Source organism: Loxodonta africana, chromosome 13 (assembly GCF_030014295.1).
Source record: "Loxodonta africana isolate mLoxAfr1 chromosome 13, mLoxAfr1.hap2, whole genome shotgun sequence".
Lineage (NCBI taxonomy): Eukaryota > Metazoa > Chordata > Mammalia > Proboscidea > Elephantidae > Loxodonta > Loxodonta africana.
Window position 1 is genome coordinate 93,888,004 of NC_087354.1, and position 16,695 is coordinate 93,904,698.

Sequence of the window (16,695 nt, forward strand, 5' to 3'; positions counted from 1 at the left end):
TGTGGTACTGAAATAAAGCAGGAAACAGAGACTCAAGACTGAAAGACTTTGAAACAAATTACACACTCCTAGAAAACTAAAAATAAATGAATACAGGAAAGAGTGGGAACTGAATATAGATATTCAGACATTTTCTTACATTTATGAATTCCTCTTCTGTACCCAGAGTTAGTATCAGTTAATTTAATGCAGAAGTGAGTCACTTTTTATTATAACCAAGTATCAGTTTAGGAAACTAACATGTAAATAATTTTATCTTTTTTTTCAAAGATTGCAAATTTAAGATACAAGATTCAAATCCAGCCTCTCTGCCTCTATCAGCCTGTTCTAGGCATCACCATGCATTTGTTTCAGCCATAAATTACATCTAAACCCACAAGGACTGACCTCTTTTCATCTGGACTGACTATTTTCTAAGTCGCCTTTTTGTGCCTGGTCCTTGAATAAAAATATTTAACTTTGTCTTTGTTCAAAAATTGGCCTCTCAGACATAGGTTCCTGTCACGTGCATATTTGACAGTAATAACCTCCCAATTGCTCTTCTAATTGCTAGGCTTTGTGCTGAAAAGTACCCAAGTGTCCATTAACAGAGGAATGGATAAATAAAATGTTATACATATATACAATGGGGGATTATTCATTCTTAAAGTTAAGACACCTGCTAAGACATGAATGGACCTTGAAAATGTTACAGTGAGTGAAATAAGTCACACAAAAAACTCCACTGCCGTTGAGTTGATTCCGACTCATAGTGACCAAAGGACAGATATTATATGGTCCTAAAAAAAAAAAAAATTCTTATATGAAATATTTAAAATAAAAAAAGGCAAGTGTTTTAGTGGATGCTGAGTTTCTCTTAAAGATTGCAAACATTTGGAAATGAATAATTTCAATAGTTTCACCATATGACCGACAATTGTTATCACTGAATTGTATGTGAAAAATTGTTGAAATGATAAATGTTTTGTTGTATTATTTGTTGACAATATTTTTTAAATAGTCTTCAGAAATAAACTATAAGGATTTGAAAAAAAAATAGTTTCAAATATTTTTTCCTCTTTTCACAATTTTACTATGGATCTTGATTTTTTCATGTTTAAACTCATTAATGTGATATTCAAAGTTCTCCATTACATGAATACATTGTTCACACCCAGAAATATTTCTGTATCGAGCAACACACTTAGGCAAACTGTTTCTTTTATCTACGACACATGATGGAACTTTATTCCACTTTGGTGACTTCATTCTCGGCAGTCCCTTTTTCCCTATTTTCTTCCCCATGAATCACACTCTTAAACTCAACAAATGTGCTATACTCCATCAATCTCAGTTTTTACCACATGTATTCAGCATGAGAGCATATATAAGGACTGAAAAGGTGTCTTTAAAGTGGTCTATACATCGGCCACACCTCCTTTACAGAGAAAAGGGTTTTAAGGTCATTTTAGATCTCAGCGTCTCAAGTACTACTCAGAATGTCAGCCACCTGGGGTTGTTGTCGGAATGCACGTTCCAATCCAGTCAGTTGAGGTGGGGTCTGTGAGTCTGCATTTCACACAAACTTCCAGAAGATGTCCCGGGAGAGGGATCATACTCTGAGCAGCAATGATTTAGTATTCTTCTAATTTCTAAACAAAGAATCTACAGATCAGAGAAATGGCATTAGTTTTCCAAGATGTGCTTGGTTAGTTCATTGCTGTCTAGTCTGTTCAGACTCATAGAGACCCAGTGGGACATAGCAGAGCTGCCCCAGAGGGATTCCAAGGCTTTAAGTCTTTACTGAAGCCAGCTGCCACTTCTGTCTTCCCTGGATTGGCTGGTGGGTTCGAAAAGCCCATTTTAATTATCAGCTGAAAGCTTACCCAGCTTAACCACTGTGCCACCAGGGCTCCCTTAGGTAGTGCAAGAACCTAGATCAATAGTTAATTATAAAGATAGAGAAAAAACATTTCAGCTGTCTTAACTTTGACTCTGAGGGGTGAGACAGTACAATAGGGAATGCAGAGAAAAATGATGCATGTCAATTAAAGTTAAACCATGTTTTTCACAAATTTCTTGGTTCTATTATTTTTTTATTATCTCCCAGTATTTGTGTCATTCTATCAAACAATATATGTATCAACTCTTTTCTAGTGCAAGTATCAGTATTCATTGTTAATATCCTTTAGCACTGCACATTTGTTCTTTTGATAAAAGATAGTCCAGGAGAGCCCATTTAAATGTCAACTTAAAATAACAGCAAACAATGGCCAACATCTAGTGAATGCCTATTTGCCAGTAACTATTCTGGGTTTTGGGGGGATTCTAAGCATTTGCATCTACTCTATAATGAATTTTTGTAAATCCTGCTAACTTAGCTTTGTTATCTTACTTGAATAACAGATAGAAAAACTGAAACACAAAGAGTCTGAAGACATTGTGCAAAGTGGAGCTGTGACTATTAATCACAAGGGTCAAACTCCAGAGAGACATTACTTTGAATATAACAATTGGCTATTTTCAGGGAAATTTTTTATACATCTCTGTGAAATCTAATTAGTAGGTTCAAGGAAATGATAATTTATATTCAAATATGAGTCACTGCTCAAAGTTATTTCCAATATCTACTGATACGAACAGCTTCTATTTTAAATCATAAGTCGTATGAATAAAATAATAAGATTTATCATATTCCATTTTCAAAGTTGAAAAATCAATTTGCAATGATGGTAAATAAGAGGATCAATAGAGTATTTATTATTATATTATGAGATGGTATTTTTCAAATTTTACTTTCAATTACTCTGTTGAATTTGTCAGATATCATGAACTCATCACATTTCCTTGACGTATGTGATAATCGTGCCACATATTTTAATACATATGTACACTATTTTTTATTTGATTATTTTTAGTATTAGTTGTAAGATACTGTATATGGAACTCTATGCATACTTTTTAACAAGAGTTAGAGAAAAGCAGAAAGAGAAATAATTTGATTTACTATTTTTAAGTAAATTACCTTTCAGTTTTTCAAATTAATTAATGCTTGACCTATTTTATATAGAACATACTCAGTTTCTGACAATTTACTGAATAAGGACAATAACTAATTTTACTCTCTTCCATTTGGGGAGTGTTTGATTTTGAGTATATAAAATAACATGTCTTTTTTCATACAAACATGCAATATTTTACCAAAAGTAACTGGATGTAGATTGTTTTCAAGTTATAGCATATTTGAAGTATTGATTGCCTGTTTTTTTTTTTTTATGAAGTAGTATGAATTTGTGATTACAGTTACCCATTGACCAATCTTTGGATAGCACATATCAAATGCATAATAACCCCCATTCGCTCACCCAGTTGCAACTCTCTCCCATAAATGCAAGTTCCATAGACTCTGTATTTTGATTCCACCTTTTTTCGCTTTTCTTCTTCCATGATGTTCTTCTTTTAAGAGTTTTTTGTTTCCATCCTTCCCTCTGACTCTATTTTTCTTTATCTTATTATTTTATTAATATTAACACTTATTACCCTTCAATTATCTCAACCTTCCACATTCTTTGAACGTTGTTCATAGTGTTCTGCTGTTCCCTTTTGTCTTGTCTCTCTGACTCTGTCCAGTCCTGGTTCTAACTTCTCTCCTGATGTCTTACATTTTCTTTGCCTCACACTTCCTCATAATGAGTTCCATAACAAGGACAATTTGCTATTAAATTATGGCTTAAATATTTATGGATCAGTCTTCTGGGAGAAGATGAAATATTATCTCTCTCTCTTGGATACTTAGGGCTAGTGCAAGGAGACATGACCTTATCGACAGATTTTTTTTGTTAGATCTTTCTGAATAAGTGGTTTGAAAAACTTGTCAATAAAATGATTTAAAGAACTAAATTGTAAAATTACTGGTACAGGAAAGGAGCATTTCCTTTGGGTTTTAAATATGTTAACCTCTTTTGTCTTGCCTAGAGCTCTTTAAAACTAAACAAGTGTAATCCAATAAACAAGTGAACTAAACAAAACATGATAATTTAATGAGAAATGATGGAACTGAAAATTAAAGGAAATGTATTTTCAAAATAAAAAAATTAAAAAAATTATAAACCTAGATGTCTATCAGACTAAAATAGCAGGCTGAGAGAAAAACAACTTTAAATGGAAATAATTTCTAACAAGGACCTGTTGCTATCGTAAAGTATCATACAACTCCCTTCTTTGAGTAATCACTGCTTTATTGCTGCGATAAACTTTCTTCTTTAAAATTTTTAACTATTAGAAATTTTGCCATTTGAAATTATGTAAGTTAGAATGAAATATTCAACCCTTGCTGTTGTTATTGTTAGGTGTCATCAAGCCCCTTGCTAGGAGGCGCTATATCACTTCTAAAAAATATCACTTCTACACACCTCAATTTCTAACCCAGATGAAGAACTTTAGATAAGGAGTTCCTGTGAAAAAAAATTGCAGATGTATCTCTACTTTGTATTTCCTAAAGAAACCATCTTTCAGTCCAGTTTATAGTTCAGATCTGGTTTTGATCACTTTAACCATAGCCTTGCTTTCCTTTCAGGCTATCAGAATGCTCCTTTTATTAAATTTCACCTAAACTCCACCTTTCTGCAAAATCTATAGTCATTCTTTTACTTTGTTGGTTCCTCTGGTTTTCAGTCTCCTTTATTGAAGTGAGGTGATAAATCTGACTTTGTTGGACCAGTGCTCTGCCCTTAGTGGTCTTAGGCTGATTGGGCTGGGATAGAACAAAAGGAAGAGTGCAAACACATGCCAGAAATCATATACAGAATTTATTTTTAACTCTAATTCTTCGTATGCACTCACTTGCAAGCTTACATATTGTGCTGCTCAATTAACTTTCATCTTCAAGCTATTTGTTGATAAGCATTCTTTTGATAACCACTGAGAACTAAACCACTGTACAATGAAATTTAAGGGATAGAAAAGAAATGAAAGTTTCTATCTCTCCTTTCTTTTTTCATATCTAACACATTTCGTTCATTTGTGAAATAATCTGAAAATATTTTATACAGTATCACCACTAATGCTTAATAAAAGTAGATATTTTTAATAACAGCCAAAAACATATGATAAAAATCAGAAATCAGATTGCAGATCGAATACTTCAAGTTTAAAGAGGATCTTCAAGTTGACAGAAGATATAAAGAAAGAGCTAAAAGGTATTTTAAGGAAAAAAGTGCTTTTAGAAAAATGAGGCAGTAGGTTATTATTTTTTACATATTCATTTATTATTTTTTGCCTTAGCGAATGATTCCAGTTGAAGAGCCATAGGTGTAAGACTTTTAAAAAGTCTTGAAATCTAAGACTAAGGTATAATATTCAGATAATGAGTTTAATACATTAGTGAATAAGGTATCATGTGTGTACTTGACTAAAGCATGAAAAAGAAGGTATATGATACTTGTTTCTTAAATTTTTTTGTGTGTCATGTCTTTGAGATGTCCTATTCCTGAAATAGAGTTGAATTTTTAAAAATGAAATAAATTAAACCTTTAAACTAAAAACTGTTTATTGATATTGAAAAAAATTTAAAAAAAAACAAAGTTTTATTTTATTTTTTTATATAGCTGTTTTGCAAGGTGATTTGGTACATGTATAGAAGCCTTCCCTCCATTGAGCAATGTTTGACTGTGATGGTTAAGTTTGTGTGTCATATTGGCTGGGCCACAATTCTCAGTGGTGAGGTAGTTATGATGTAGCTTTGCAGTCATAGATCAAGGTATTCGGCTCCATGATGAGATCTGATATAGTGTGATCACCTTTCTGATGGACGGTAGTGAAGGGAAATCCTCCCAATGAGAAGAACTTTGAGCAATGTACCTGATTATTCACTTTGCTTGGAAGGAGAAATGGCCAGATGTACAATTGTATACTGTTTCATGGGCTGTGGCCAGTGGTTTGGCTGAATGGTCAGGGACTTGGAAGGAACATGATTGGAAAATTGGAGACAAAGAGGATATACCTCTCCGAATGGGCCAAAGAAGTAAAGATATTTGTGTCTTAAGCAAATATTTCACCAAAAGATTTCTGTCCCTGCAAACCTATGTTTTGCAGGCCTAGAGGTATTAGTTCCAAAGGGAGGAATGCTCCCACCTGGAGACACATCACAGATTCCATTGAACTGGAAGTTAAGAATGCCACCTGGCTACATTGGGCTCCTTATGCCTCTGTATCAATAAGCAAAGATGGAAGTTACCATATTGGCCGGTGTGATTGATCCTGATAACCAAGACGAAATCGGATTGGTACTACATAATGGAGGTAAAGAAGAGAATGTGTGGAATGCAGGAGATCCCTTAGGGCATCTCTTAGTGTTACCATAGGCTGTGATTAAAGTCAGTGGAAAACTACACCAACCCAATTCTGATATGACTACTAATGGCCCAGACCCTTCAGGTCACCCCCACCATGTAAAGAACCACAACCAGCTGAGGTGCTTGCTGAAGGCAAAGGGAATACAGACTGGGTGGTAGAAGAAAATAGTTCTAAATACCAGTTATGACCATGTGACCAGTTGCAGAAATGAGGGCTGTAATTATAATGAGTATTTCTTTATGTGCATCAAACATTTTTGTTTTCTTTACCTATAAAATATAAGATATAAACAGGGCTGGTGCATTTTTGGTTGTATGTCTGTTAGTTGTATCATGTTAGGCACAGGTATGAATTTATAAGTATCTTTATTCAGAGACTATGTATGCTTGAGGAGATGTGTACAGGTGCCAGGTTGACAAGGGGTGGACTGTGATGGTTAAGGTTATCTGTCAACTGGGCTGGGCCATGATTCTCAGGGATTTGGCAGTTATGATGTAGCTTGGCAGTCATATAATGATGTAATCACTTCCGTGATGAGATCTGATATAGTGTGATCACCTCCATGATGGGACCTACTGTGAGTAGCCAAATCAGCTGGGAAGGGCTTCATTGGGGGTGTGGCCTGCATCCAATGAGAGTGGATTTTCTGGTCAGGCTCCCTGGATTTTGCTAGCTCTGGATCCTTCAACTGGCTTTTGTTCATCTAACCTTCAGTTCTTGGGACTTGAACATGTAGCTTCACTTGTTTTGCTTCTCTAGAGAACCTGCCCTAAGGCACTGACAGTACCTAAGTTCTGGGACAATTGCTAACATTTTATGTACTGTAATTTATTCTTCATGGTTGTGTTCGTGATAATTATCTATATGAAGAATGGCAGAAAAAAAAATTTTTCTTTCAAGGCTTCCAAGAAGAACTGTATGAATGACTTACAAGGGGAAGAGGAGTGTGACACTTTGATCTCCCATCAGATGTTTGCATAATGACTATCACGGTGTCAGCTGAAGGGGACGGTGGCACTGAGATGTGTTGGGTGGCTGGGATGGTCTACAACTGTTCTCTCCACCTCCACATCAACCCCGAATGAGAAGGAATATATACATATATTATACCTACTAGTTTTCCATCACAATTTATTTTTGATATTTTTGCTTTACTCTAACATGCATTCTACCAATCATCTATCAGTTTGTTGTAATGTGATGGCTTGTATGTCGCTGCGATGCTGAAAGCAATGCCATTGGTATTTTAAATTCCAGCAGGGTCACTGATGGTGGACTGGTTTCAGCATTTTCCAGTCAAATAAAGAATAGGAAGACAGTCCTGGTGATCTACTTCCGAAAATTCGGCATGAAAACAGTATGGATCACAGCAGAACATTTTCTGACGATGGCTTTCTACACGTCCTCAGGAGGGCTCAACCACTAAAACAAGACATTCTGTTGGTGAAATAAAGACCCTACATGGATGAAGGAGATGATTGTGAGACTGGCACAGTACCCCAACAATCAACTCCAGCATGCTGGCCATGACTTGGAATGATTAGGCAGCAGCTTAAAAAAAAAAAAAAAAAAAAAAAAATTTTTTATCTATCTCTAATTTATTTTTTAATATACCTTAATTAAAAAAATAATAAAAATTTCAAAATCACAAAAAACTTGCAAAGATATCACGAAGAACTCTAAAAAAACTTTACCCCAATTCCTATTTTTAATACTGTGTCACAGTTTGAGCAACAAAAACAGAAAACTGCATATCGATATAGAGATTTTATCCAGCTTTTGTCCATATTTCATTTTAAATACATTTTTTAGAAGAGTTTTAGGCTTACAGGAAAATCGTGCAGAAAGTGCAGAAAATCCCCACATACGTCCACTTACTCCTGCACACAGTTTCCCCTATTAATAACCTTCTGCGTTAGTGTGGTGTATTTTTTTGTAATTGAACCATCAGTACTTATATACTGTTATTAAATAAAGTCCATAGTTTATATTAGGGTTCACTCTTCGTGTTATATTCAAGGCAATTTTTTGGCTGTCATGGACCTTCTCTAATTTCTTCAGCTTCACCTTGAACTTGCATATGAGCAGTCAATGCTCTGTTCCACAGTCAGCCCTTGGTCTTGCTCTGACTGATGATATTGAGCTTCTTCTCTTACCACAGATGTAGTTGATTTGTTTCCTATGTATTCCATCTGGTGAAATCCACACGTATAGTCACCAATTATATTGTTGAAAAAAGGTATTTGCAATGAAGAAGTCAAATTGTATCATGTGATCTCCCACATTGTTTCTATCACCAAGGCCATACTTTCCAACTACAGATTCTTCTTCTTTGTTTCTTTTATGTTACAATCATCAATAATTATCAACACATCTTGATTGCATATTTGATCAATTTCAGACTGTAGAAGTTGGTAAAAATCTTTAATTTCTTCATTTTTGGCCTTAGTGATTACTGTATAAATTTGAGTAATAATTGTATTAACTGGTCTTTCTTGTAGGCATATGGATATTATCCTATCACTGATAGTGCTGTACTTCAGGATAGATCTTGAAATGTTCGTTTTGATGACGAATGCAATGCCATTCCTCTTCAATTTGTCATTTCCAGAATAGTAGACCGTATGATTGTCTGTTGAAAAATGGCCAATACCAGTTCATTTCAGCCCACTAATGCCTAGGATCTTTATGTACTCCATTTCACTTTTAACAACTTCCAATTTTCCTAGATTCATACTTTGTACATTCCACATTCCATCAGAATTTACAGACCATCTCAAGAATAGATTTGACGCTGTGATCACAAATGACCTAAGACCAGACGAATTCTGGAATCACATCAAGGAAATCATACATGAAGAAAGCAAGAGATCATTAAAAAATGGGAAAGTAGAAAAGACCAAAGTGGATGTCAGAAGAGACTCTGAAACTTGCTCTCAAATGGAGAGTAGCTAAAGGAAACAAAACAAATGATGAAGTAAAAGAGTTGAACAGAAAATTTCAAAGGACAGCTCAAGAAGAGAAAGCGAAGTATTGTAATGAAATGTGCAAAGACCAAACAAAAGGGAAGAACACACTTAGCATTTCTCAAGCTGAAAGAATTGAAGAAAAAATTCAAGCCACGTGTTGCAATTTTGGAGGATTCTATGGAGAAAATATGGTATATTTTCTATCACCTCATATGCATGTGGAAACCCTCATGGTGTAGTGCCAAGGGCTACAGCTGCTAACCAAAAGGTCAGCAGTTCAAATCCACTAGGTGCTCCTTGGAAACCCAATTGGCAGCTCCACTCTATCCTATAGGTTTGCTATGAGTTGGAAATGACCGTTTCTATGCAAGCGAAAGATGGACAATGAATAAAGAACACCAAAGAAGAATCAGCACCTTTGAATTATGGTGTTGGCAGAGAATATTGAATATACCACGGACTGCCAGAAGAATGAACAAATCTGTCTTGCAAGAAGTACAGCAAGAGTGCTCCTTGAAAGCCATGATGGCAAGACTCCTTCTCACATATTTTGGACACTTTATCAGGAGTGACCAGTCCCTGGAGAATGACACCATGCTTGGTTAAGTAGAGGGTCTTGGAAAAAGAGGAAGATCCTCAATGAAATGGATTGGCACAGTGGCTGCAACAATGGGCTCAAGCTAACAAAAATTGTGAGGATGGGGCAGGATCGGGCACTGTTTCATTCTTTTGTACATGAAGTTGCTGAGTCGGAACTGACTTGTGACACCTAACAACAACAACTTTACATTACACAGTTCTATAAGTTTTGCCAAATACATAATACCATGTATTTATCAAATTACAATATCATGCAGAATAATTTCACTGGCCTTTTACAATGTTCCATGATCCACCTATTCCTCTCTTTCTTTTTCACCTGTGAATCCCTGGCAACCATTGATCTTAATACTCTCTCTATATTTTTGCCTTTTCTGAAATGTCATAGAGATAGAATCATACAATATGTAGCTTTTTCATAAAGACTTCTGTCACTAAGTAATACGCATTTGAGATCTCTCTATGTCTTTTCATAAAAAGCCCTGGTGGCACAATGGTTAAGCACTCAGATGGTAACTGAAAGGTAGGAATTGATCAAATGGGAAGACATTCCATGTTGTGAGATAGCAAGTTTCATCCAGTTCTAAGTTAGATTGTTAATATAATACAATACCAATAAAAATTCAATGACCTTTTCTTGTTGAGCTGGACAAATAATCTTAAACATCACTTGGAAAAATACATATACAAGATTAGCTAGGAAAACACTGAACAGGAAGAGTTATGAGTGAGAACTTGCTCTACAAAATATTGAAAATAATTCAAAGACTATAATAAAACAGTGAACTATAGGTGCATGTGTAAAAGTAGAAGAAAAGGACAGAACAATGAAAGGAGTGAAGACAGTGGAATAGCATAGAAACTTAGGTCCTACTTCATGTAGAAATCTAACATATGGTTCAGGTGGTATTGCAAATCGCTGTGGCAACAATAACCTTTGATGTGAATGGTGTTAGAACAACTCTATAGTCATTTTCCAAAAATAAAATTAGATCTATTGCACATGCCACTTTCAAGAAGACAACAACAAATGAATCAGAGTTCTAAGTGTAAAAATTTAAATGATACAAATACTGCAATAAAAAAAAAGGAAGAATTTCTCTATAAGCTAGGGAAAGACCTTCTGACCAAGACCCAAAATGCACATGCAATAGAAGAATAGTTTGATAAATCTGCCTACATAAAAATAAATGCGTGAGGAAAAATACCATAGGCGAAGTCAAAGACAAATATCAAGCCAAGAGAATGTATTTGCAACACGCATCACTCATAAATGGGCTAACATCTTTAATGGAAGCAGATCAGCAGACCTTTCTTCTGAGTCAGTGCTGAGTGGGTTTGAAGTGAAACCCTCTTGAGGTTAGTAATGGAGTGTAAATCACTGGCATCACCCAGTGAACTTTTAATTAAAGATCACACAAGTAAAATTCCAGATGATCAATCTATGTAAGTATATATACACGTGTGTATGTGTATTCAAAATTTTAGAAGATATGTAAACATACTTGTGTGTGTATTTTCACACCTTTGGTTTCTGTTTTTATGCAGTGGATAATCTATTTCTGAAATTTAGTATACACAAGGTAATGTGTATAATGATATATTCTGTGTTTTACTTTTTTCCTCCTGCAATGTGTGTCTGTAGAATCCTCATCAGAGATACACAGTGATTTACAATGTTCGCCAAAGGTGAAACATTTTATGAGCCAGAGCTTGGTTTTCCTGGTTTGATGTACAGCTGTCTGCATGCTATTAGCAGATTATCTAACCAGAGTTTAAATGTGCTCTGAAAATTTGCATCAGCCTGCCTGAATTCCTCTGCAACGGCTTCGTTTTTGATGTGCAAAGGATACTTTTTACCTCTTCTCATGAAGGTGAAGGATGACCAGTACCAGGGTGGAAGTAACCGTGGTGAAATCAGTCCTTCACATACGTATAATTATTGTATCCTTGCAAATCTGTCTAAAAATTCTATTGAATAGGAGGAGAATTAAGAATAGGGTGCTTTTTTTCTTTATTACAATGGATTTTGAAATCATACACATAGAAAAGTAAAGGGCTCCATTTTCTTGCACTATTCATTAAGCAAATAAAAACAGAGTCGCTGTATAACCATTTACTCAGTCCTAATCAACACATAGGCTATTATCCAATATATTGCTGGAAGATGAGCCTCCGAGGTTGGAAGGCATTCAAAATGGACATGGCGTGAACAATGGACTCAAGCATACCAACCATTGTGAAGATGGCACAGGTGCAGAGTTTTGTTCTGTTGTGCGTGTGGTCACATAGAGCCAGAGTGACTCAATGGCAACTAACGACAAATAGCCTGTACATTGAATAATATGTTCCAGTTTCTTGCTTAAGAGTGTGGACTCAGGAGTCAAATTGTTTGGTCTGACCACGGGCTTTGCAAATTACTGGTTTTATTTTCTCATTCCTTTTTATTTATTTGACCCTTTTGGATATTCGTTCTCTCTGGCTACATTTCTATCTCCCCTTTTCTTCAAATTCAAACAAGTGAAATAATGCTTTATATTTACAGTCATCACTTAAATCATATTTCAATCACTCTCCAATGTAAAAATAAAGCTAATAATCTGTAACACTTACAGCTATTGGGGCTATTCTAAGGAAAAATGCACATAAGTTCTTACAGGAATGTCTAGCACATAATTACTTGTGGTTGTTATTATTGTTATTAATAATAGTTCTTACGTATGACACCAGAACCCTGGTGGCACAGTGGTTAAGAGCTCAGGCTGCTAACCAAAAGGTCGGCAGTTCGAATCCACCAGCTGCTTGGACACCCTGGTGGGCGTAGTGGTTAAGTGCTATGGCTGCTAACCAGAGAGTCAGCGGGTCGAATCCGCCAGGCGCTCCTTGGAAACTCTATGGGGCAGTTCTACTCTAACCTATAGGGTCGCAATGAGTCGAAATCAACTTGACTGCACTGGGTTTGGTATGTATGACAGTCTCTAAAAAACCATGTGGTGCACATCAAAAGTCAACAAAATTGGCATATATGTATTTATTCCAGATCAGGATTGTCCTATAGGAATACATGCAAGATACATACACATGTAATCTTAAATTTTAGTAACTATATTAACAAAAATTTAAAAGAAACAATATGAAATTATTTTAATAATATATTTTAATTCAGTGTATATAAAACATATTTTAAATAATAAATATTTCTAAACAATTATTATTGAGAAATTTTGCACTTTTTTTAATAAAAATTCTTAGAAACCCATTTAGAGAAACTCATTGTAAGCACTTAACTTTCATTGGAAGCACCTAACTTGTCTTTAGATTTCATGAAGTTGTCAGTTAAAAAGTATATTCACAGAGCCAAGTTGTTCCAAACATACTTTAAAATTTCCAATACCTGAACCGAGTATCAGTTTTTAAATTAAGATTAGTCACTATCTTTATCATACTATCAACGTTTACAGTCCTCAGTGGCCACAGGTGTTTAGTGGCACTGTTTTTGCCAGCACAGTTGTAGATAGCTCTAGGTTTACAATTTACTTCTAATTGTAGAATTTCAACCCGTAATTAAGTAAACTACTTTTATTCTCAAATAAGTGTTTTCTGAGAGCTTACGGTTTTATGCTCTCTTGGTGTGTTTTTCCATGTCCTTTCTGCTCGTATATTTTGACGTTATGATGTAGCAAATCATTATTTCGATAAATACGTTTTCTAATTTGTAAAATATAATCAAAAATACTTGCAGTCTTCTTAATTATCTATTTGCATTGTCATATTGTTCATCCTCTGAAATGCAGTCAATGTCATTTGAAGATCACTTTTCTTGAATAAGCAGTCAAATGACTAGAATTAGACATTTTATTCAATTATCTGCTGGTGGAGTCTTTTAAATGAAAACTTTAATATGTTAAATCATATTGTAAAACGCTGAACACAGTCTTCACTCAGTAATATATATGTATGTTATGATATATGTATATATAGTCACATATCTAAGATATAAAGAGGTAAAGCATATTGGATGCTTTTTTATGTGTGTATGTAGATATAGTCACATATCTAGGATACAAAGAGATAAAAAAGCTTATTGGATGTCACATGGTTAAAGATAGCATTTGAAATAAAATAATAAATAAGCCTGTTTTACACCACAGCTATATTTGCTTCTTTAGGGTATTGTGAATATTATATGATGTTAACAGCCTGGGATAAGTAGAACGTGGGATTTATCACAATGTGAGAAGCAGTACTAGAGGACACTTTCAGAAATTCCAATGAATTATAAAAACAAGTAACTCAGTGTCAGGGATCAACACATTAGATGAAAGGAAGTTTCGATAAAGGGGCAAAATATCTGTGTTCAAAAATATGATTTACATCAAAAGAAATGTAGATGCAAAAGCATTTTCAGAATGGGTGATCAGTTGTTGTAATTGTATAATTTTCATCCTCAAACATATATTAGTCAAGTAAGTGAAGCTTGTGATAAAATTAACAGTACATTTTTTAAAAAATGCAAAATTATGTTAATCAAAATTAACAAATAGAGAAATTCAGAAGCTATGAAGAGAGCTGAATCAATAAAATTAACAGATGGAAAAATCTAGGATATTAAAACATTAACTAAATAAAGAGAATGCTAGGGAAGATGAAAGTTTTGGACAAACCAGAAACACATACAAACCTCATGTATGGGGAACTTAGAATAAGAGTCAAAATCACCAATAGGAAATGGGCATAATAGGAAACACTTCATAATTTCTGTACAAATAAGAAATGTAAAGTGCAGGATTATAGGAAAAGACTTACTTTCTGCTAAAACTGATAACCTGAGATTATCATCAACAAGGATCCATGATATATTGATCTCTAAACAGAAACAGTTGCGAACAGATAGTGACAGAATAAGAAAGGTGATTTTACTTCCTAACTTCCACTTTTGTTCACCTTTCCATTACTCAGGTGTTCCTAACATTCCATAAGACTTTACCTAAAGCTGATTCAATGTTCTTGTTCCTCAGACAGTAGATAATCGGGTTCAAGGTTGGTGGCACCACAGAATAGAACATAGACACCAGGAGGTCTAGGAGAGAAGGTACATCAGAGACTGGCTTTAAATAAGCAACAGCACCCGTTACAAGGAACGCACTCACCACAATGAGATGAGGCAGGCAGGTGGAAAAGGCCTTTGATTGATTCTGTCTGGAAGGAATTATTAACACAGTGGAGAAAATATACACATATGAGACCACAATGCAAACTAAACATGAAAATGCATAACAGATCCCAATGGACACGCTGACGTTAATGGTGGCATGTTCTTTGGAACAAGTGAGCTGCAGGAGTGCAGGAACATCACAAAAGAACCGATGGATCTTGTTGGTGCCACAGAAATTGGGAGAGAATGTCCCAGCTGAATACAAGATTCCCAAGGCCCCGCCGTTGAACCAGGACACAGCCATCATCTGAACACAGGCCCTCTTGCCCATGACAGCCTCATAGTGCAGAGGACGGCAAATGGCAACATAGCGGTCGTAGGACATTGCAGTGAGAATGCCGATCTCTGACCCTGCCAAGAGCACCACCAAGAAGAGCTGCAACACACACCCCAGGAAAGAGATGGAGTCAGTGAAGGTGATGGAGTTGAGGATGGATTTGGGCACGGTGGCAGAAATGAGACACAGATCTAAGAAGGACAAATGCCTGAGGAAAAAGTACATTGGAGTGTGGAGGCGTTGGTCAAGAATTGTGAGGAGCATGATGAGAACATTTTCCATTGTGGCCACTAGGTAGATCAGTGAGAAGAATGCAGCATGTAGCCTCAACAGCATCCAACTTTCAGTGAATCTCATGAGCAAGAATTCCATGATTAGTGTATGATTGGTCATGTTTTGAAATTATAAGCCACCTGTTGAGTAAAGCTAATAAAGTTATGTTACTATGTTATTATTATTTATTAATTATTTAAGGTCCTTAGATGATGCAAAAGAGTCCTTGGATGGCAAAAATGATTAAGTGCTCAACTCCTACCCCAAAGATTGGCATTTTTAACCCACACAGAGGCACCTTGGAAGACAAGCCTAGTGGTCTGCTTCCAAAAGGTCACAGCCTTAGAAACTCCATAAAGCAGTTCTACTCTGCACAAATGGAGTCGTTATGAGAAGGAATTGACTTGACAGCAACTAACAATAGGTAGCACAAACAATTTGAGCTTTACTGCCAACCTAATGGTTGACTATTGGAACCCATCCAGCAATACCACAGGAGAAAAGGCCAGCAATCTGCTTCCACTACGATTACAAAAAGAAAACGCTATGCAGCAGTTCTACTCTACAACAGGTTGGATCTCCATGAGCCAGAATCACCTTGATGGCAACTAACAACAAAAACATTAATTATTTGGTCTAGACAAAAAAGTTTAAAAGTACCAAGATAGTCATATTTTTAGTCTTCTCAGGTATAAAACAACTATGGGTATAATAGTCCAATTTACTTAGCCTTAAATTAATGTGAAAGAAGAAAGGAACTCTACTCCCTTCTCTAATTACTTAAATTGATCTCTAAGTAAGTTTATTTCTATTTGGATTGACAGTGTTGGCTATGTAATTACAATCGTAATAAGGTGTAACTTTTGTATGTATGAATATTAGCCTCCTTGATGCAAGTTTTGGTGAGTTAGAAGTCATGGATGGATTTTCTGCTTGCTGCACAGTGCAACTTTTAAATTAGTCTCTTATGAGGAGATACTGTAATTGATTGTCCACTCTGTCATGGTAGGATATTAAGGTTACTTCCC

At 35.4% G+C, this 16,695-nt stretch overlaps 1 protein-coding gene across 1 annotated transcript; it reads right to left on the bottom strand.

The window, feature by feature from the left end:
• Nucleotides 1–14,857: 14,857 nt before the first annotated feature.
• Nucleotides 14,858–16,230, bottom strand: LOC100667717 (olfactory receptor 14K1-like). Its single transcript, XM_010598129.3, has one exon. The coding sequence runs from the start codon at nt 15,785–15,787 to the stop codon at nt 14,858–14,860; it is 930 nt and encodes a 309-aa protein (XP_010596431.1). The 5' UTR covers nt 15,788–16,230.
• Nucleotides 16,231–16,695: the final 465 nt, after the last annotated feature.